The 22,089-nt window shown below is 41.3% G+C and overlaps 1 protein-coding gene across 2 annotated transcripts in view; it reads right to left on the bottom strand.

The window, feature by feature from the left end:
* VWDE (von Willebrand factor D and EGF domains) overlaps positions 1-22,089 on the bottom strand; it is a 176,267-nt gene continuing 154,178 nt past the window's right edge. For both annotated transcript variants that reach the window (XM_077490717.1, XM_077490718.1), the window contains 10 exons: positions 21,839-21,934; positions 21,654-21,749; positions 18,503-18,598; positions 17,961-18,056; positions 12,185-12,280; positions 11,297-11,392; positions 6,231-6,326; positions 4,788-4,883; positions 4,573-4,676; positions 1-1,856 (listed from right to left, as the gene is read on the bottom strand). In XM_077490717.1, coding sequence (XP_077346843.1) covers positions 1,842-1,856; positions 4,573-4,676; positions 4,788-4,883; positions 6,231-6,326; positions 11,297-11,392; positions 12,185-12,280; positions 17,961-18,056; positions 18,503-18,598; positions 21,654-21,749; positions 21,839-21,934 — 887 coding nt within the window. In that variant the 3' untranslated portion in view covers positions 1-1,841. The remainder of the gene's footprint in view (positions 1,857-4,572; positions 4,677-4,787; positions 4,884-6,230; positions 6,327-11,296; positions 11,393-12,184; positions 12,281-17,960; positions 18,057-18,502; positions 18,599-21,653; positions 21,750-21,838; positions 21,935-22,089) is intronic.

Raw genomic sequence — 22,089 nt, 5'->3', positions numbered from 1 at the left:
TCCAATATAGTGTAGTATTTAATGACACATAAATAGGTAAAACAAAGCTAAAAGTAATGCACTCACAAAAGGAGGAGGTCAGGAACACCACAACTAGGGATAGCCGCCCCCACCCCCTGCAGAGATTAGGATGTGCAGGACAGGGAGCTTCTGTGGCAGCCGCTGGATAAGGAGCTCTGACGCAAGCCGCAAGCACAGGGGCGAGCATCGGCCTGAGGCGTTCATCCACTTTTCAGTTGAAAAAAAGGCCTTGATTTTCCTCGTTAGCCTAATAGGGTCCCCTCCTCTCCCAGGCACCATGGCAGCTGCATGGGCTGCAAGGTCTATTGTTCTTCCATTGGTGTGCTGTGAACAGCTGGTCATAACTGAGACTCACACATGCTGCACATGGTAGCAAAATCCTCCCATTGATGATAAAAAGTTGCAATCTCTCTGTTTATACTACACTACATCAAAGGTTTGCCCCTTTTGGCCATGTGGAAAAACAATTAACACAATCGTACTGTACGGGCAGCATCTACAAAACAATATCCAATGTGCAGAGTGCAATAGTGTGGAGTATATCTTGTACAGCACAGTGTCATTTGTCAAACCGCAATTACAGGAACCTCTGATGGTTTGGATTTCCCGGTGCGCCCTCTAATTAATAATCTTATAATTATAGGGTTTCCTGGTACTCCCTCTAATTAATAATTTCATAATTAAAAGGAAGCTCAGCTGCCATTATAATGTATTGCCTTCATGTGACTATTTCCAAGCCCACATGCATTTATTATATGTCTGACAGCTCACTATAGGAAAACAATAGATTTCAGGAAGAATTATATGACCATGTAGATATGACTGCTATAGACGTGATGCTATTTAAACAGGCTTCTAACTTTTTTTTAACCCATTGTGACTGCAATCTACATATTGATGCCCCTTGTCGAGCACAAGTTAATAAATGTTCTCCCCTATGAGAGCCAGCAGCCAAAGTGGTTCCTGATCATGTGATCACTACATCAGCTATGCAGGCTGGAGTTGTTATTGATAAAAATAAAAGCGTTCAGTCTGTAAATGAACACTGCCACCTTCAGGCTGCATTGTTGATCTGCATTGCCATCTGTTTAATAGTGTAACTGTCAGATACAGTTGCACTATTAAAAAAAATAGCAATAAAGTAATTTGAAAAACATATGCATTTGTCAGCCTTTAGAAAAACAGAACAGGGCTTTTTTTTTATTAAAGCAGCATACCAAATAAAAACCTTATGTCATTAAAAACAATATTTAGGTGTGCAAATTAGTTATAGAGTATTTGGTAAGTTCAATGCATGCTGATGCTGTTAAAATTTGGCCTAGGCATCAATGACTTCTAGTCATGAAATGGTTGAAGAGACACACAATAAGTTTTGTTAAAAAAAAAAAAATCTTGACACACAATAAGTTTTGTTAAAAAAAAAAAAATCTTGTTATAGTAAATTTTTTAAATTACATCCAAAAACCCAAATTAAAAATAACAAATAAAGTTTCCATATTTGAGAATATACATAAATAACAGTTACAGTAGCAGGTCCTAGTTGGAGTACAGCTGTTCAGTTGCTACATTTGTAGAAAAAAAAATACAGTATAAAAAGAGATCTCAGATCTTGCTGTTTGATCAGGTGTGATTCTCTTCTTGTATGACAATCCAGGTATAAGCCAGCTCTACCTCTGTGTCCTCTGAGTCACGTCCTCTGGTCTTAGAATGCCACTAATATTCGTCATTGGAATATTAAATATTGGGTGTTGAGTACAGTCGAGTCCTGCTGGATATTTAGTTCACTCAGTGTTTTCTGTAGCACTCAGTTGAGTCTTCCTTCACCCGCGTGCTCCCTGCAGATTAAAAATGGAAAAAGTTTGAATACTAAAAACTGAATCCAAATTTTTTTTTTTTTTTTTTTTTTTTTTATTAGGGACGTGGGACCTCTATCCAAACTTTGCAAAAAAAAATAATAAAACATATCAGGAGAGACTTAATATGTACAGTCTGGAGGAAAGAAGAAAAAGGGGAGACATGATTGAAACCTCTAAATACATCAACATGGTGAATAGAGGGCAGTATCTTCAACCCTCAAAAAATGCTCAAAGCACAAAATGGACTTTTAGGGTGCCCCACGAATACCACACATTGCAATATCATAGAAAAATAAGGCATAAAAAAACACCTCTGTACTGTTTTATATATACAAAAACATTAAGATTAACCATAACAAAATGTCTATACATTAACATAGCAAAGGCTTGCTTTTTGTTGTTGTTATGAAATAAGAAACATGCCATACTTAAATGCTCTGTGCAATGACTTTGCACAAAGCAGTCCCGATCCTCCTCTTCTCAAGTCCCCCCGCTGGCACTCCTGGCTCCACCATCCCTTCCCCTGCTGAGTGCCCCCCATCATAGCCACTTGCTATGGGGGAACTTGTGCATGCTGGCTCCAGAGCCCCGTTCTGAGTGTCCATAAGGGCCCTTTCACACGGACGGACCGTATGGTAATTCTTCATCCGTCCGTTTTCAGATGAAAAATGGATATACATGTATCCCTATGGGAGAGCGGATGTCAGCGGATGAACATCCGTTGACATCAGTCTCCGCTATGCTCTGTTTCTGATGACGGAGGAAAACCCTACTTTTCCTACGGTCCATCTTCATCCGATCCGCCATAGAGGAGAGCGGCGCTCTGACAGTTTCGGTCCCTGCACAGTGTGCAGAGACCGACCTGTCATCTGCCTGATCAGCGGGGATCGAGATCGAGAGATCCCTGCTGAGCAAAGCGGAGCCCGTACATGGACACGTGAAAGGGCCTTTAGTCATACAGAGTGGAGCTTGGCTTTGCCCCCCCACTCCCTCCCCACTGGCTCTGATTGGCTCCAGCTGCTGTCAATCAGGAGCAAGAGACCCGAGAGAGCCTTGACTCTCTGGCACATCGCTGGATCAAGGCTGGCTCGGGTATGTATTTAAGGGAGCTGCGGAGGAAGCTGTATGCAGAAGGATTTTTACCTTAAAAAAATCATCTGACTTTACAACCACTTTAAACAATCATAGACATGTAGACAAGTCTTATAGTGCATAGATATGTTCTCCTTGGTTATTAAACATAAACCATTTTTACTATTATTGATGACTATATTCCTCCCATACAGAGAGGTAAACTCCACTTGGCAAATGTTAATGCTTGTGTTGACAGTATCAAGTTCCTCTACGTGTTTCATGAGGCTTACTATTCCCCCACCCCCCCACTTCCTTAAGAGGAGTAAGTCCAAAGGGATTAAATATTATGCTATGCAGGGTTGACTAATTATCCATTTATGGACCATACAAATCCCAATAAAACAATTCCAATTGAACACATCCCTGGAAGATAGTTCAGGGCTTCAACCACCAGGTATAGGAGCACCTATTAGAGCACCAAGGGCAGGCAACCCCCCCCCCCCCCGGATGCAAGTATAGCACTACAGGAGTCCATGAACTGAGTCCATGAACTGAATCACATGCAGTATGGTTAGAATAAACTCTCTCTGACAGTGCTGGTATGTCATGGCAGATTATCAGATTATCAAATAAAGGCCAAGCCGATCCCATAAAGCCCCTTGAGAGGGCCACCAAAACCTTCCTTGGTACATGAAACACAATGGCATGGCAAACGTGCACTCCTGGCTAAGATACAGAACATGGAAAAGTAAACTCAAACTAACCAGAGGAAAGTATAAAACTAATCTCAGGAAGTATTATTTTATTGAAAGAGTAGCTAATACTTGGAATAGACTTCCAGCAGTGATAGAGTCAGTCAACAGTAAGTGGAATCAAACATGCTTGGGACAGATAAAGATCTATACCCAGAAAAGGAAGATTAAATAAAAAAAAAAACAATAATATATATATATATATATATATATATATATATTTTACTGTATATATAGTTTGGTACGAGGCAGATTCGGTGTACATTACAGAAGTTTAGGTGCCAAATCTGAACTTCATTGAAGTTAATGGAAGGTGAATGTTAAAAATCAGTTCTGGACATTTTCTATTCGAGGAATTGTTTAACAAGTGGCATGAAGCCTTGGGTCACTGGGCACTGCCCTTAAGAACTTTTACCAAAGCAAAAAAATAAAAATTTAATTAATCCATCTTGGAAGGAGCATTTTTAGTCATGTTCATATCTGGTCAATGATGTCACCCAGAAGACGCCGGGAACTTATATTTGCAGGCAAGCAGACATTGGGATCGGATTGTACCGGCAGTCAAAGGTATTTCGTTTCATGGGATGGTGGGCGTTGGGCATGGTGACTGACGTCAATTTCATCACTGGATGACATAGCTGATGTTGGATGTACATTGTGGGGTCATCTCCTCTTTTCTGGCCTGCCAGGCTGCAGTCTAAGATAAGGGTTTGGTGTTGATTTTTTTGAGGGCGCCCTACAATTTTTGTTCTTGATTTTTTTGCATAGGGTTTCCCCTCAAAATCCATACCAGATCCATACAAAGTCCAGATGATTGTGACTATTACTAGATATACGGAGCATACTTAAAAAAAACACCCATCCATTACCTGTATTCTCTGACTACACATTACTCCAGTGTATCCAGGGCGACAGGAACATACGTTGGGTGAGATACATCGACCGCCATATAAACACTTGTAATTACACACGGCTGAAATAACACAGAAAACTGATGAACAAGGAGACATTTTCCTGTCTAGTGATATAAATGTATATAAACAAAGACATGGCACACCACCGCGAGATACAAAGCATTACTTACGGCTCTGGCACTGAGCCCCTTCCCATTCCGAGGGGCACTGGCATGTGTTGGGGCCAATACACTCACCACCATTCTTACATTTCTGGAGACATATTGCTGTGGAAATCAGAGACCAACATTTCAATTAATCAAGGTAAATATACAGCGGGAAGAAAAACATAGTAAGTGCTATAAAACGTTGTTATATTGAACGTAAGAATGTATCAGGTTCACTGTCCCTGTGTTTTCTATTCAAATAGAGGATAACTATATGTTTTTGTAATTAGTTAAAGTAACACAGAGCTTATGAGGTTTTCAAGAGTCCCATTTTTCTTCTTTTATTGTGGAAAGGCAGAATTCACATATAGTATACCAGTGGTAGCCAACTTTCTTGATGTAGGGGGCCTGATGTGTGGCCCTCAGCATCACCAAAGGGCCGCACATAGAATTCAGTGAATAATCAGTGTCAGGGAAAGCAAACACACAACAGGATATAGTCAAAGACTAATGGAATGATACAAGAGACTGCAGACATGATATAAGACAGGGATCCTCAAACTACGGCCCTCCAGCTGTTGCGAAACTACACATCCCATGAGGCATTGTAAAACTCTGACATTCACAGACATGACTAGGCATGATGGGAATTGTAGTTCCTGAACAACTGGAGGGCCATAGTTTGAAGACCCATGATATAAGAGATGGTCAGAGACTGCAGACATTGTTCAGGCGATTGTCAGAGACTGCAGACATTGTTCAGGCGATTGTCAGAGACTGGAGACATGATACAGGAGATGGTTAGAGACTACAGACAAGATCCCAGAGATGGTCAGAGACTGCAGATATGATACAAGAGATGGTCAGAGACTGCAGACATGATACAAGAGATGGTCAGAGACTGCAGACATTGTACAGGTGATGGTCAGAGACTGTGGACATTATACAGGAGATGGTTAGAGACTGCATACATAATACAAGAGATGGTTGAGACTGTGGACATGATACAAGAGATGGTCAGAGACTGCAGACATGATACAAGAGATGGTCAGAGACTGCAGACATTGTACAGGTGATGGTCAGAGACTGTGGACATTATACAGGAGATGGTTAGAGACTGCATACATAATACAAGAGATGGTTGAGACTGTGGACATGATACAAGAGATGGTTAGAGACTGAAGACATGCTGTAGAAGATTGTCAAAGACTGTGAACATGCTAGAGGAGTTGTTGGAGACTGGGGACATGTGTCAGGAGACAGTCATAGACTGGACACCTATTACATGACACTGCTGAAATTCACTGCCATAACAGGGCAATAGAGAAACACAGATTCATGTCTGCAGGGGCCCCAAGGGCAGATAAAAAAAACATGCCATGCAGCCAGGGTAGTGTACGATTACACACACACACACACACGCATGTATAGTACATATAGATCCTGTATTGAGAAATCCCCCCTTACGTGTATTGCATCGCTTTCCTTTCCAGCCTGATGGACAGGAGCAAATATTTGGACCGACACACTTTCCTCCGTTCATACATCTTGGGTCACAAACACCTAAAAAAGACAATCCAGAATCCAGAGTATATACTTTATATCCTGTATGGATGGAATAAAGAACGGACATGTGGTGTAACTACTTGTCCTCTGGGCTTTTATACACTGGAGGTAATTACAAAGATTATCCTCCAGTTGTGTTGTCACACGACAACTTTAGGTTTTGGTTTCTGGTTCACTGTAAAATATACAATATATATCCCACTCCCTCCATTCACCCTTATTTTTATTTTTATTTTTTTGTCCTACTCTTTCACTCCATCTCCCTTCTACTCCTTAACTCTTTGGACAATGTTGGAGGAAAAGTATAATATAATGGGAGGAGGAAGTGAGTCCAGGAATGTTACTAGGGTAAGGGATTATATAAACTGGTATAGGAGGTGAGTCCAGGATTGGTACCAGGGTAAGAGATAAAGGGGGATAGGAGGTAAGTCCATGGGTGGGGGATTTAGAAGTCCACAGTTTCTCATTTCCCTCTCTGTCTGACATATTGTGCAGCTAGTTTCACCATTGGCTCCTCTCCTCCCAGTATAATGTGGAGTTTCTCTTTCTATTCTATACAAGTTAAGTCTGGGATGAGATCGGAGAGCCTCTGGTTAGTGCCCCTCACTAATGAGTAGTTGGGGCACCACAACAAGAAATGGGCCTCATTCTCCAGGACCCATTGGTCCCATCTCTAGTCTACTCTCTTTGGGTTTGTAGGTATGTCTGTACCATCCTGAGACGATTTCCAGGCTATGTGGACTCAGTTTGTACAGGCACAGGGTCTGTCTGTCTTTGGGGTCTTGTAGCATCTCCAGGTATGGGGCCAGTTTGTTGTATTTTTGTAGTGACTGGTAAATAGTTTCTGAGAGTTTATTTTATATCTCTATTCTTTGACACTTTTTAATTACAGTTATTTATTATGCCCTTTATTTGAGATTCTGTCAGAACACATTGTTGGGAGTTTTGGATGGACAAGGTGCTGATGAGGTCACACAGTTTGGAATGATCTTTGACAGTAAAACTTTATGGTCATATAAGTCGGGGCTGCTGGTGATCCCAGTATAATACTTTCTTCTATACTGCAAGCTATAGAGGGAATTTCCCCAGTTCAGCCTGGCAAGCAATTCTGGAGGTGACCCACTGAACTTGGAGCAGGTGTTTGCAGAATTCCAAAAGGAAAATTTCTGTTGGACTGAAGTCATATTTGGATTGGTCCGGGTGGGTGACAGAGCCCCATACCTCACTGCTATAAAGACAGATTAAGGCCGCGTACACACGGGCGGATTGTCTGCCCAACTAAGTTCGTCAGACAATCCGACAGACAGTCCGTTCAACTTTTAAATGAACGGACTTGACCACACACGATGAACAGACAGTCCGCTGAAAGCTTGCGCGATGACGTGTACAGCACGTACGACGGGACTAGAAATACGACGTCCAATACACTGCAATGCAACCTTCGGCGTGTAAATCCTTTCTGAGCATGCGCCATACTTAGTCCGTCCAACTTGCCTACACACGAGCGGACTGTCCGCTGAAACCAAGTTTGGACGGACAAAATTACGGAAATTCCGAAAGACTTAGTCCGTCAGACTGTCCGCTGAAAAAGTCCGCTGAAGCCCACACACGAGCGGATTGTCCGCTGAAACACGGTTCAGCGGACTAAGTTGGGCAGACAATCCGCCCGTGTGTACGCGGCCTTCGGGTGATGACACTAGTATCACTCCAATGACACTTTCCCAATCCCATCTATCTGTATCCTTCCTTTTCCTTCTCTTGTTTCATTCTTTCTTTCCTTCACCTTTCTTTTCTCTTTTTTGTTCTTTTTTTTCCCCTTCTCTTCTCATTTGTTCTTTCTTTCCTTCTCCTTTCTCTTCTCTTCCATAGTTACATAGTACATGAGGTTGAAAAAAGACACAAGTCCATCAAGTCCAACCTATGTGTGTGATTATATGTCAGTATTACATTTTATATCCCTGTATGTTGTGCTCATTCAGGTGCTTATCTAATAGTTTTTTGAAACTATTGATGGCCCCTGCAGAGGCCACCGCCTGTGGAAGGCAATTTTACATCCTTGCAGCTTTTACAGTAAAGAACCCTCTACGTAGTTCAAGGTTAAACCTCTTTTCTTCTAATTTTAATGAGTGGCCACATGTCTTGTTAAGCTCCCTTGCACAAAAAAGTTGTATCCCTATTGTGGGGTCACCAGTATGGTATCTATAAATTGAAATCACATCCCCTCTCAAGCGTCTCTTCTCCAGAGAGAATAAGTTCAGTGCTCACAACCTTTCCTCATAACTAATATCATCCAGACCCTTTATTAGCCCTTCTTTGTACTCACTCCATTTCCAGAACATCCTTCCTTCTGGTGCCCAGAACTGGACAGCATACTCTAGGTGCGGCCGGACCAGAGTTTTGTAGAGCGGGAGAATTATCGTTTTATCTCTGGAGTTGATCCCCTTTTTAATGCCAATATTCTGTTTGCTTTGTTAGCAGCAGCTTGGCACTACATGCCATTGCTGAGCCTATCATCTACTAGGACCCCCAGGTCCTTCTCCATCCTAGATTCCCCCAGAGGTTCTCCCCCCAGTGTATAGATTGTATTAATATTTTTGCCACCCAAATGCATTATTTTACATTTTTCTACATTAAACCTCATTTGCCATGTAGTTGCCCACCCCATTAATTTGTTCAGATCTTTTTGCAAGTTTTCCACATCCTGCGGAGAAGTTATTGCCCTGCTTAGCTTGATATCGTCCGCAAATACAGAAATTGAACATCCTCCAGGTCGTTTATGAACAAAATAAACAGAATTGGTCCCAGCACAGAACCCTGGGGGACCCCACTACCCACCCCTGACCATTCCGAGTACTCTCTATTTATCACCACCCTCTGAACTTGCCCTTTTCAATCCATGTACTCACCCTATGGTCCAATGGACCTTATTTTGTACAGTAAACGTTTATGGGGAACTGTGTCAAATGCCTTTGCAAAATCCAGATACACCACATAGAAGGTTAATAGGTTGGTTTAGCATGAATGATTCTTCATGAATCCATGCTGATTACTGCTAATACCATCCTCATTACTAAAATCTTGTATATAGTCCCTTATCACCCCCTCCAAGAGCTTGCATACTATTGATGTTAGGCTAACTGGTCTGTAATTCCCAGGGATGTATTTTGGGCCCTTTTTAAATATTGTTACTACACTGGCTTTTCTCCAATCAGCTGGTACTATTCCAGTCAGTAGACTGTCAGTAAAAATTAGGAACAATGGTGTGGCAATTACTTGACTGAGTTCCCTAAGTACCTTCGGATCCAAGCCATCCGGTCCTGGTGAGTTATTAATGTTAAGTTTCCCAAGCCTAATTTTAAATCTGTCCTCTGTTAACCATGGAGGTACTTCCTGTGATGTGTCATGCGGATAAACACTGCAGTTTTGGTTACTGAAGCCCCCTGATTCCCTTGTGAAAACTGAGGAGAAGAATACATTTAATACCTTCGCCATCTCCCTATCTTTTGTAACCAGATGTCCTTCCTCATTCTTTATGGGGCCAATAAGGTCTGTCCTCCCTTTTTCCCTTTTTACATACTTAAATAATTTTTTGGGATTTTTTTGCTCTTCTCCGCTATGTGTCTTTCATGTTCTATCTTAGCTGCCCTAATTGCACCCTTACATTACTTGTTGCATTCTTTATAAAGTCTGAATGCTGATGATGATCCCTCAACCTCATTGTTTGAAGGCCTTCTCCTTTGCTTTTATATGCATTTTTACATTGGAGTTAAGCCATCCAGGACTTTTGTTTGCGCTTTTAAATTTATCACACAATGGGATGCATTGACTAAAGGCCCTTATTTAATATGCTCTTAAAGCAAACCCTTCTCTCCTCTGTGTTCTTTGTTCCTAAGATTTTATCCCAATTCATGCCTTCTAGCAATGTTCGTAGTTTAGGGAAGTTGGCACTTTTGAAATTCAGTGTATTTGTATTCCCCTTATGTTTCCTATTTGTGTGATTTATACTGAAGCCAATTGACCTGTGATCGCTGTTTCCTAACTTGCCCCATATTACCACATCTGTGATCAGGTCTGTATTGTTGTTAATCAGTAGATCCAGTAAAGCTTTATTTCTAGTTGGTGCGTCTACCATATGACCCATGAAATTGTCCTGCAAGACATTTAGGAACTGGCGAGCCTTAGACGAATGCGTGGTTCCATCTACCCTGTCTGGATAATTTAAATTCCCCATTATGATGACACTTGCTGTCCTTGCTGCTAATCCAACTTATGATAGGAGATCCATCTCCCCCTCCTCCCTCGGGTTAGGGGGCCTATAGCCTACTCCCAGTATTATTTTCCCCTTAGCTTTATCCCTTTGGAGCTCTACCCATAAGGATTCCACATCCTCCCTAGCTCCCTTAGTGATGTCATCTCTCACATTCACTTTGTACTCAGTACATTATTCTTGATATATAAGCATACCCCTCCCCCTTTTTTGCCCTCTCTATCCCTTCGATAAAGGGTATACCCTTGAATGGTTGCCAGCCAATCATGAGAGCTGTTGAACCGAACCAGGTCTCTGAAATTCCCACAAAATCCAAATCCTCCACGTACAACAGTATCTCTAGTTCACCCATCTTGTATGCCAGGCTCCTGGCATTGGTGAACATGTCACGTAGTTTAGACCTTTCGTTTTTTCTTTCCTTCTCTTCCACTTCCCTTCCATTGTTTCTTTCCTTCTCCTTTCTCTTCTATTTTGTTCTTTCTTTCCTTTCCTTTTCTCTTTCACCCCGATTTTATTTCTCTGTCCATTACTTCTGTCCTTCTCTCTCTCTCTCTCTATTATTCTTGCTTTATTATCTCTCTTTTCTCTCCTCTCTCCCTCTCGTCTCGTATACATTTTTTTTTCCTCAGTATAAACCAGAAACTGGGGACAGAACAGAAAAGAAGCAGAGCCCAGTGCAGAGACATTCACATTCACTTACTTGTCTGACATCTTTTCCCGATGTATCCGTCTGGACAGCTGCACATATTATTCCTCATACACTGACCGCCATTCTTACATGGGGGGCTGCACACCGCTGAAATCATACAACACAGTAACGGGGGTATACATCACCCATCATTATCAAATCATGTAAATGTCAGTGTGAGACTTACAGAAAATGAATATATCATTTAAAACACATAACTGTTAAAGCTGGCCGGACATTACTTTATACAATTTTCCTATTCAATATTTGTGTGCACCTTTTGAATAGATTTAGCAAAACTATTTCAATGGTATAATAAAAAAGGGGAGCAAAAAGAATTAAATTGTTAGAATTTGCGTACACATTAACAATATGCACATAATACACAAGTTTTATAATAAAATATTCCTGTAAGATTCAGATTCTAAAGCAGTACATACAGTACATGTATTATAAAGTCATCTGTATGAGACTTGTGTTTCATATTCTAATTCCGTGTACACACGATCGGAAATTTGGCCAGCAAAAGACCGATGTGAGCTTTTCTTCGGAAAATGTGACCGTGTGTATGCTCCATCGGAATTTTGCTGCCCGAATTTCCGCCAGCAAAACATTGAGAGCAGGTTCTCAATTTTTCCAGCGGAAAAAGTTTCGATCGGAAATCCCAATCGTCTGCAGCAATTCCGACACGCAAAATTCCTACGCATGCTCGGAAACAATTTGGCGCATGCTCGGAAGCATTGAACTTCATTTTCTCGGCTCGTTGTAGTGTTGTACATCACCGCGTTCTTGAAGGTCGGAATTCCATTGGAAAAACCATCATAGATTTTTTTCAACGAGAATTCCGATCGTGTGTACGCGGCATTAGTTGACATAGACTGTAGACAGCAGGAGACTCACCATTCTGGCACTGAGCTCCATAGAAACCATTGGGGCAGAGACACACATTGGACTTCAGACAAGTGCCACCATTGAGGCACACGGGGTGGCACACCACTAAATAAATTCAAAGAGAAAAGGAAACTTTAGAAAATACTGTCTATGCAGTTCAAACATATGCAATATACAGAAATTATACACCCTGAAATTATTTTAGCAGTATTTAAAGGGCCACTGTCATGAGAGATTAATAGAGGCTACGTTAATTGAACTTTCCGTTGAGAATATTAAAATATAGAGATAAGTAGTTCTGACACGTCTCTGCTTCTCGTAGGTGAAGCGGGCGTTTTCCAAATCCTGTGCTGTCCAACTTCTTCTTTCCTCGTGCCAACATAGCAGCATACATGTGATAGCATGCTGCCATTGATTGGCACCAGGAAAATAAAATTAATGTATGTATTTAACCACTTCAATACCGGGCACTTAAACACCTTCCTGCCCAGACCAATTTTGAGCTTTCAGCGCTGTCGCACTTTGAATGACAATTGCTACACTGTACCCAAATGAATTTTTTTTCATTTTTTTCCCACAAATAGAGCTTTCTTTTGGTGGTATTTGATCACCTCTACGGTTTTTATTTTTTGCGCTACAAATAAAAAAATACCGAAAATTTGGAAAAAAAATATGTTTTTTTTTGTTTCAGTTTCAAAACTTTGTAAATAAGTAAGTTTTCTCCTTCACTGATGGGCACCGATGGGGCTACACTGATGGGCACTGATAAGGCGGCACTGATGGGCACCAATGAAGTGGCACTGATGAGGTGGCATTGATGGACACTGATATGTGGCACTGATAGGTGGCACTGATGGGCACTGATAAGCGGCACTGATGGGTGGCACTGATGGGCGACACAGATGGGCACTGATAGGTGGTACAAATTGGCACTGATAGCTGCCATGGATTGGCATGGATGGGCAGCACAGATGGGCATGGATGGGTGGCACAGATGGGCATGGATAGGCGGCACAGATGGGCATGGGTGGGCACTGATAGGTGGCACGGATGGGCACTGATAGGCGGCACAGGTGGGCACTGATAGGCGGCACAGGTGGGCACTCATAGGCGGCATTGTATTGTTATACTGTACTAATGGATGCCAATCAGTGCCAAACAATAATGCATGCCAATCAGTGATGCCCATTGTGGGCACTGATTGGCATCCATTATGGGCACTGATTGGCATCCATTGTGGCACTGACTAGCATCCCTGGTGGTCTAGGGAGGATTACCTTTTTCTGGGCATCCCTGGTGGTCTGGTGGCGTCCCTGGTGGTCCAGTGTGGGCATCCTCGGGGGGGGGGGGGGCTGTGCTGATCGATCAGCACAGACCCCCTCTGTCAGAAGAGCAGCCGATCGGCTCTGCTCTACTCGTGTCTGACAGACGCGAGTGAGGAAAAGCCGATCACCGACTCTTCCTGTTTGCACTGTGATCAGCCGTGATTGGACACGGCTGATCACGTGGTAAAGAGTCTCCGTCGGAGACTCTTTACCGAGATCGTAGTTGCCGGGTGTCAGACTGACACCCCGCAACAACGATCGCCGCGATGCGCGCCCCCGGGGGCGCGCAGCGGTTCATAATCCTGATCACGTCATATGACATCCAATCAGGATTATGCAACCACTTTGTCACCGTCAATTGCCTATAGGGCGGGCGGCAAGTGGTTAACCACTTCAATACCGGGCACTTAAACACCTTCCTGCCCAGATCAATTTTGAGCTTTCAGCACTGACGCACTTTGAATGACAATTGCGCGGTCATGCTACACTGTACCCAAATGACACTTTTATCATTTTTTTCCCACAAATAGAGCTTTCTTTTGGTGGTATTTGATCACCTCTGCGATTTTTATTTTTTGCTAAACAAATAAAAAAATACCAAAAATTTGGAAATAAAAATATGTTTTTTTTTTTTTTGTTTTAGTTTCAAAACTTTGTAAATAAGTAAGTTTTCTCCTTCACTGATGGGCACTGATGGGGTTACACTGATGGGCAATGATAAGGCGGCACTGATGGGCACCAATGAAGTGGCACTGATGAGGTGGCATTGATGGACACTGATATGTGGCACTGATAGGCGGCATTGATGGGCACTGATAAGCGGCACTGATGGGTGGCACTGATCGGCGACACGGATGGGCACTGATAGGTGGCACAAATTGGCACTGATAGCTGGCATGGATTGGCATGGATGGGCGGCATGGATAGGCGGCACAGGTGGGCATGGGTAGGCGGCACAGGTGGCCATGGGTAGTTGGCACAGATGGGCATGGATGGGCACTGATAGGTGGCATGGATGGGCACTGATAGGCGGCACAGATGGGACTGATAGGCGGCATTGTATTATAATATACTGTACTAATGGATGCCAATCAGTGCCAAACAATAATGCATGCCAATCAGTGATGCCCATTGTGGGCACTGATTGGCATCCATTGTGGCACTGACTGGAATCCCTGGTGGTCTAGGGTGGCATACCTTGTCCTGGGCATCCCTGGTGGTCTGGTGGCGTCCCTGGTGGTCCAGTGTGGGCATCCTCAGGAGGGCTGTGCTGATAATCGATCAGCACAGGTCCCCCCCTGTCAGAGGAGCAGCCTATCGGCTCTCCTCTACTCGCGTCTGACAGATGCGAGTGAGGAAAAGCCGATCACCGGCTTTTCCTATTTACACTGTGATCAGCTGTGATTGGTCACGGCTGATCACGTGGTAAAGAGTCTCCGTCGGAGACTCTTTACCGAGATCGTAGTTGCAGGGTGTCAGACTGACACCCCGCAACAACGATCGCCGCGATGCGTGCCCCCCGGGGCGCGCAGCGGCTCATAATCCCGATCACGTCATATGACGTCTGATCAGGATTATGAAACCACTTTGCTGCCGTCATTTTGTTATAGGGCGGGTGGCAAGTGGTTAATAAAATTTTCAGTTTTCTTGCTGCCAGCATGGAAGCATACTACCACATGTAAGCTGCCATTAACTGGCGCCAGGAAAGGAAAATTACAGTAAATATTTGTTACCATGTTTTACAATTTCTGCTTTCTCTGCCTAGTGTACCACTTTAGGGGGAGAAGGAGTGATTAGGATGCACAAGAGTAGATTCTGTGGCAATACCTCTGGGCCTCCACTAGATGTCGCCAGAAATTAGGTAAAGTCATGGGCAGTAGGGACAAGCGTGTGCATGTTGGGATCCTAGTCCAAACCCACTTGAGTGATCCCATCAGGAACCAATTACTGTACTGGGTCATTCATAATCGGGAAAAGCATTCTCCACTCAGCAGCCATACATATACATGCCCCTTGTATACATAGGAATAGGGGGCGGCCAATGCCTCTTTGACAGATCACTCTTTTGTGTTGGGTTGGATCCGAATACATCTAATACCATTCTTAATAGTATTAGTGTGAGAAGCCCTTTAGTTATCAACCTACCTCTGGCCCTGGGTACATGGGAAAAGAACTCTCCCTGTGGGTATGTGCCCTAAGGGACAGATTATAGATAAGGTGTGGTTTGGCTGGCTGGTCCCATTTGGGGTAAGGACTCTAAGAAAGTAAGGATCTAGTCAACAGATCTTTGAATGTGGGCTTTTTCACAGCTGGGAAAAGCAGATGGACCAGGTCATAGAAATACAGAAAGAAACGCCAGAACAAAACCGGATGAAAGAGTCCAAGGTGGCATTGATTTTGGCAAAAAGGAAAGTATTGAATTTTGTATTGTATTTTGGAGACCCTGAATTAAAGGACTGGGGTGGACTGGTGCACTAGTCTAAGCCCTTGTACACACGGTCGGACATTCCGACGGAAAATGTCCGATAGGACCGTGTTGTCGGATAATCCGACCATGTGTGGGCTCCATCGGACTGTTTCCGTCGGAATATCCGACCGACCAAGTTTTCCAGCTTGGCTATAAAATTTTCCAACAACATGATCCGATCGGACTTTGTCCGATTGTGTGTAGAGAATTCCGACTGGACAAAGTGCCACGCATGCTCAGATCAAATTCCTACACCAAAGCTATTGGCAACTAGCGTAAACGTAGTCCCGTCATAACTAAATAACGTCATCACGTTCTGAACGATTGGATTTTCCGACAACTTTGTCCGACCGTGTGTATACAACAGTTTCGGGCAAAATCCGTCAGAAAAAATCCGACTTATTTGGTTGTCGGAATGTCCGACCGTGTGTACAAGGGCTAATGCTGGGGTTATAAAAGCTAAGTATTAGGCAGGTAGCCTAGGCATCTTTGATGCATTTCCAAAAACTGTCAATAACAGTCGACACTGCGCTATCCCCAAATAAACTACAAACAAAAAGAAGCTGCTAACACGATCACAAGGATATAAAAACGTGTACAAATTGCAAATATTAAATTATAGTGTAGCGCTATAAAAGAAAAGTGACCTGTTTATGACCACATAGTGATATAACCATATTATATAAATGTCAAAATTAAATAACATTCATAAATGATGTTTCTCAGAATACACCACACTTGCATAGAATCGTGAAAAAATAAAATAATCAAATATTGTGAAAAAGTCCAAGAAAAGTCCAAAAAAATTATACACAAAAAAAAGTCTCTTAATTAATTTAAATCCAATCCACACGTGAAGGGAAAAGAACCATCAACCTTCTTCTTATGAAGACAGCATGCAGACACCCTGTGACATTTCCATCACCGAATAGGATGTGAGCTTACCAGATTAAATGGATCCAAACGAATATATATTCGAAGGATCACTCAGGCTTTGAACACTCTTAAGTAGAGCTCTCCGACATAAAAGACTCTCCAGGGAATTTTCAATCCAGTACTCAAATGATGAGAAAATCTTCCGTTTTAAACTCCAACGCACATTGTAGAACTCATACAGAAAGGAAATGAGGGCCACAATAGTGTAAATCCGTTTTAAAAGAAATTTAATAAAATAAGTAATGAACTTACATGTATCCAATGAATCAAGCGCTTATATCATATAAAAAACAGAGCTGCAGTAGGAGGTCTAACGCGTTTCGTCCTCAAAAGACCCCAGATGACGTCTTTTGAGGACGAAACGCGTCGGGACTCCTACTGCAGCTCTGTTTTTTATATGATATAAGCGCTTGATTCATTGGATACATGTAAGTTCATTACTTATTTTATTAAATTTCTTTTAAAACGGATTTACACTATTGTGGCCCTCATTTCCTTTCTGTATGAGTTCTACAATGTGCGTTGGAGTTTAAAACGGAAGATTTTCTCATCATTTGAGTACTGGATTGAAAATTCCCTGGAGAGTCTTTTATGTCGGAGAGCTCTACTTAAGAGTGTTCAAAGCCTGAGTGATCCTTCGAATATATATTCGTTTGGATCCATTTAATCTGGTAAGCTCACATCCTATTCGGTGATGGAAATGTCACAGGGTGTCTGCATGCTGTCTTCATAAGAAGAAGGTTGATGGTTCTTTTCCCTTCACGTGTGGATTGGATTTAAATTAATTAAGAGACTTTTTTTTGTGTATCATTTTTTTGGACTTTTCTTGGACTTTTTCACAATATTTGATTATTTTATTTTTTCACGATTCTATGCAAGTGTGGTGTATTCTGAGAAACATCATTTATGAATGTTATTTAATTTTGACATTTATATAATATGGTTATATCACTATGTGGTCATAAACAGGTCACTTTTCTTTTATAGCGCTACACTATAATTTAATCTTTGATGCATTTAAATAATTTATTCCATTATTCTCATCAATAACACTTACTTGTGTTGCAGGTAGGTCCACTCCAGCCGGGTTTGCATTTGCAAACATCAGGGGCCACACATTCACCTCCATTCTCGCAGTGCCGGTTACAAACCACTGTATGAAGAAAATACAAGATTGGCAGCTATAAGAGCATTACTGTAAGGGATGGATCTCATCCTTGCCACCTGTCCTCTAGGAACACATTGCAGCATCTGTAGAGCAGTTCTGCTATTGATTTCTAGCTGGGATGACCACCTATAGACATAGATCATTTCCACATCTAACATGAAGTGACAGGTAGCATTTTCTGAAATAACAGACCTCATTTCAGAACATGCTACCTGCCTGGCTGTTCTACGGATACTCTGGGTTCAATAATTTCTCAGTCACTGGACGTGAAACAAGCACTCAGCAACTGAAGCCAACGATTCACAGTCAAGGACTGAGACACCACTGAGGTTCATTGCATTATCATGACTGACAGCCAGGCAACTGGCATTTTCAGAGGCAGGGGCCAGAAATACAAGCCTTTTTGGATATATTGCATGATCCAGACTTACTTGTTTCACAGCGAGGTCCAACATAACCAAACGGACAGGAACAAACATTCCTAGCCTGGCAGATCCCTTCATGTTCACAGGGTGGGTCACAGTAAGCTAAAAAAAAAAATAATAATAATTATTATAAAAATCATTGTAGAATTCAGCTGGGATTTGTCCATGGAAACGTGTGTCTGTGTAAATTGTCTCTTGAAATATGACCAGCAAGTCAACTCTTGAAAAGTGTTTCTCTCCTCCCTGGTAAATTACAGCTACTGAAAGAACTGATGGTAAATAACTTATATAATGCGCACCATGCGAGGGGATTCAGTTGGGTGTGTCTGAGCTTTTTTTCAACCTTCTTGATTCAGTTGGGTACCTTTGACCTGTTAACAGGTCAAATTCTGTAAATTCAGAGTAGAATCTGCGGTAATACCCATGGGCTTCCAATAGATGTCGCCAGCAATGAGGCCTGGGCAGTAGACATGTGCGCTACTGAAAAATGTGTTTGCTTTCGTTTCATTCGTTTTTTTGTTTTTTTTCGGAAACTCGAAAATTCTGAAATTTGAACATTTGAAAATTCGGAAATTCAAAAATCCAAAAGCAAGAAAGGAAAATCCAAAAATTCGAAAGAACGAATATCTAAAAATTTTAAATAATAACGAATTAATTAATAACTAACTATTACATTATCGGTATTGAAAGCAAAAAGGAGGAAAGGGGGGACTTAACATGGACTACTCCAACCACAGACAACTATGTGCCACCCAATGGAATCGAGGACTGTCTTGATACCCAAGTATATAAACAATATATATAGTAAAATAATTTTTATTTTGAAATTATTAATTTAAATGCAGTTGTTGATAATCAACCATTTTATAATGCTTATACACAGTAACAATAAACAATAATAATAATAATAATAATAATAAATAATGTTTGTTGTTTATTGTTACTATATATAAACATTATAAAATGGTTGATTATCAACAACTGCATTTAAATTAATAATTTTTCAAAATAAAAATTATTTTACTACATATATTGTTTATATGCTTGGGTATCAAGACAGTTCTCGATTCCATTGGGTGGCACATGGTTGTCTGTGGGACTACTGTGGAGTAGTCCATGTTAAGTCCCCCCTAAATAATGGGGATGAGGATACCAACTACCTTCTATTAATATCAAATCACAAGGCACTATAGCTATTTCTAAACATTATTGGTATTGGAATTTCCTTTCAAATTTGACTGTTAGTGAACGTAACGAAGACAAATGTATCTAAAGTTACGAGTTATCTGAAATAATGAATGCCGCATCTAAACAAATGGAAAGGCATGAAATAATAATAAATAATAATAATTTTATTATTGTTATTTATTATTAAAATGTATTATTATGATAATTTATTATTATTAATTAGTTACATTTTTACGGATAATTCGTAACTTCAGATAAATTTGTATTCATTACGTTCACTAACAGCCAAATTTGAAAGGGAATTTCAATACCTATAATTTAATTGTTAGTAATAGTTATGTTGTTATTATTGGCTATTATTTCAGATTTTCAGATTTTAGAATTTTCGGATTTTCATTCCTATTTTCAGATTTTTGTTCTTTTGAATATTTGGATTTTGCTTCTTATTTTTGGATTTCCGAAATGACGAACTTCTGAATTTTTCGACTTTCCGAATGTTCGGAAATTCAAAAATCTGGAATTTGACAATTTGAAAATTCGGAGTTCGAAAAAAAAATTAATTCGGAATTTTCGAAAATTCTGATATTTCCAAATTAACTAATTTGCCTAAATTTGTTAAAAAAACGAATTTGGAATTAAACTAAACATGTCTACTGGGCAGTAGGGATGAATGAGCTCGTGCAGGTTCGGATTCTAGTCCAAACCCACTTGAGTGATCCCATTGGGAAGCCATTTGACCCGTTTCAAGTAATAATCTCATGTCAAGCTGTAAAATATTATGGATTTCCCTAACGCCCCGTTCATATTAAGTGATGCGTGTTTGGGTGTGATCATTCTTAATGGCATTACAAACGCGTTGTGTTTTTGACATGATTTTCGCTTTACAAAACCACACAGCAATTGCAGTAAAATGCGCATTTAAAAAAAAAACATATTAAGCTTGTCATCCAAAAAGGAGCTGGAGCATCATTTGGGTGACAATCACGTATAGGGCAGCCCATTGTCGCTCGTAGGGCAGCCCATTGAAATGAATGGGCTGCCCTATGCTCATGAGACACTAGATGTGAACTCGGCTTTACTGTTGTGTGTCAGAAAATCTTCCCAAATGGAACAGCAGCGAAAGGCCGGTCACTTCATTGGGTGTATGGAAGAGCTTGCAACCACTTTAAAGGGACACAATGTTTCTTGGAAGGAGGAAGGATGTACCTAACCTAAAGAAATAAAACTAATACTGCTACAGCCTGGAAGCTTCAATATATAAAATTTCTGTTCCTGGGTTTACATACACTAAATATTTTGAAAGCCAAACAAATGATAATTGTAATACCCATAATAGCCAGCAGAGGGTGAGCCTCATTGACTTTTCAAACAAGCAAAATCACAGGGATACCCAAATATTTTATTATAAAATCACTACAACATGGAATTCTTATATTCAGGAAGATAATAGGGATCTGTGCCTAACTAAACATATATATTGTATATATAGATAGATATATATCTATCTATATATACACTTTTTTTAAGGACAAACTTTTATTATTTATTTTTTATGCAATCCTTAGACAAAAAAAGTAACAAAACAAAAAGTGATATTAAAGTCTAGTTTTTATTTATTTTTTTGTTTAGAAATGACAAACATGTTATACGTACCTCCTCTGTGCAGTGGTTTTGCACAGAGCAGCCCCGATCCTCCTCTTCTCAGGTCCCTCGCAGGCCCTCCTGGCCCCTCCCTCCTGTTGAGTGCCCCCCACAGCAAGCAGCTTGCTATGGGGGCACCTGAGCGGTACAACTGTGCAAGACTGAAGGGAAGGTCGGAGTTCCACTTTATGATAAGAATCCACCAGTGCGCCCCCTCCCCCCCCCCCCCCCCAGAAATGAAATTCCACTTTTGGGTAGATTTAGCTTAGAAAACGATCGGGGTGAATAATCATCCAATCACAGGGCACAGGAAGCAGAGGATGGTCACCTTCTTCGCAGTTGGTTCCCCCGTATCCCGGCGCACACTCGCACACGTTGGGTCTCGCACACTTCCCACGGTTCTTGCAGTCCGGGCGGCACACAGCTGCAGCACATCAAATGTAATTACAGGGAGGCACATTACTCTCATATGTAAACATTTACTCGGACAAATGAGTGTGTGCGGCCGCTTACCAGTCTGACAGTTGTATCCGGAATAACCCGGCTTACATTTGCAAACATTTGGCGCTGTGCATTCCATATTTCTTCCGCACGGATGCCGGCAAATTGCTAGGTGGGGGACAGATAATGAATGGCGTCATTAAATCTGTTCTAACAGAAGTCACATCCTTCTAAACAGGATTAAATAAAAAAGCTACTTGAAAACATATTGATCAAAGTATTCGCTGTGCTCCGTAAGATTATTCAATTCTTTAAAGCAGAGC

This window comes from Lithobates pipiens, unplaced genomic scaffold (genome assembly GCF_037356315.1).
Source record: "Lithobates pipiens isolate NorthernLeopardFrog02 unplaced genomic scaffold, aLitPip1_a1.2 Scaffold_19, whole genome shotgun sequence".
NCBI classification, from domain to species: domain Eukaryota; kingdom Metazoa; phylum Chordata; class Amphibia; order Anura; family Ranidae; genus Lithobates; species Lithobates pipiens.
The sequence above is the reverse complement of the archived record's forward strand: the minus strand, read 5'-3'. Positions and strand labels throughout refer to the sequence as shown.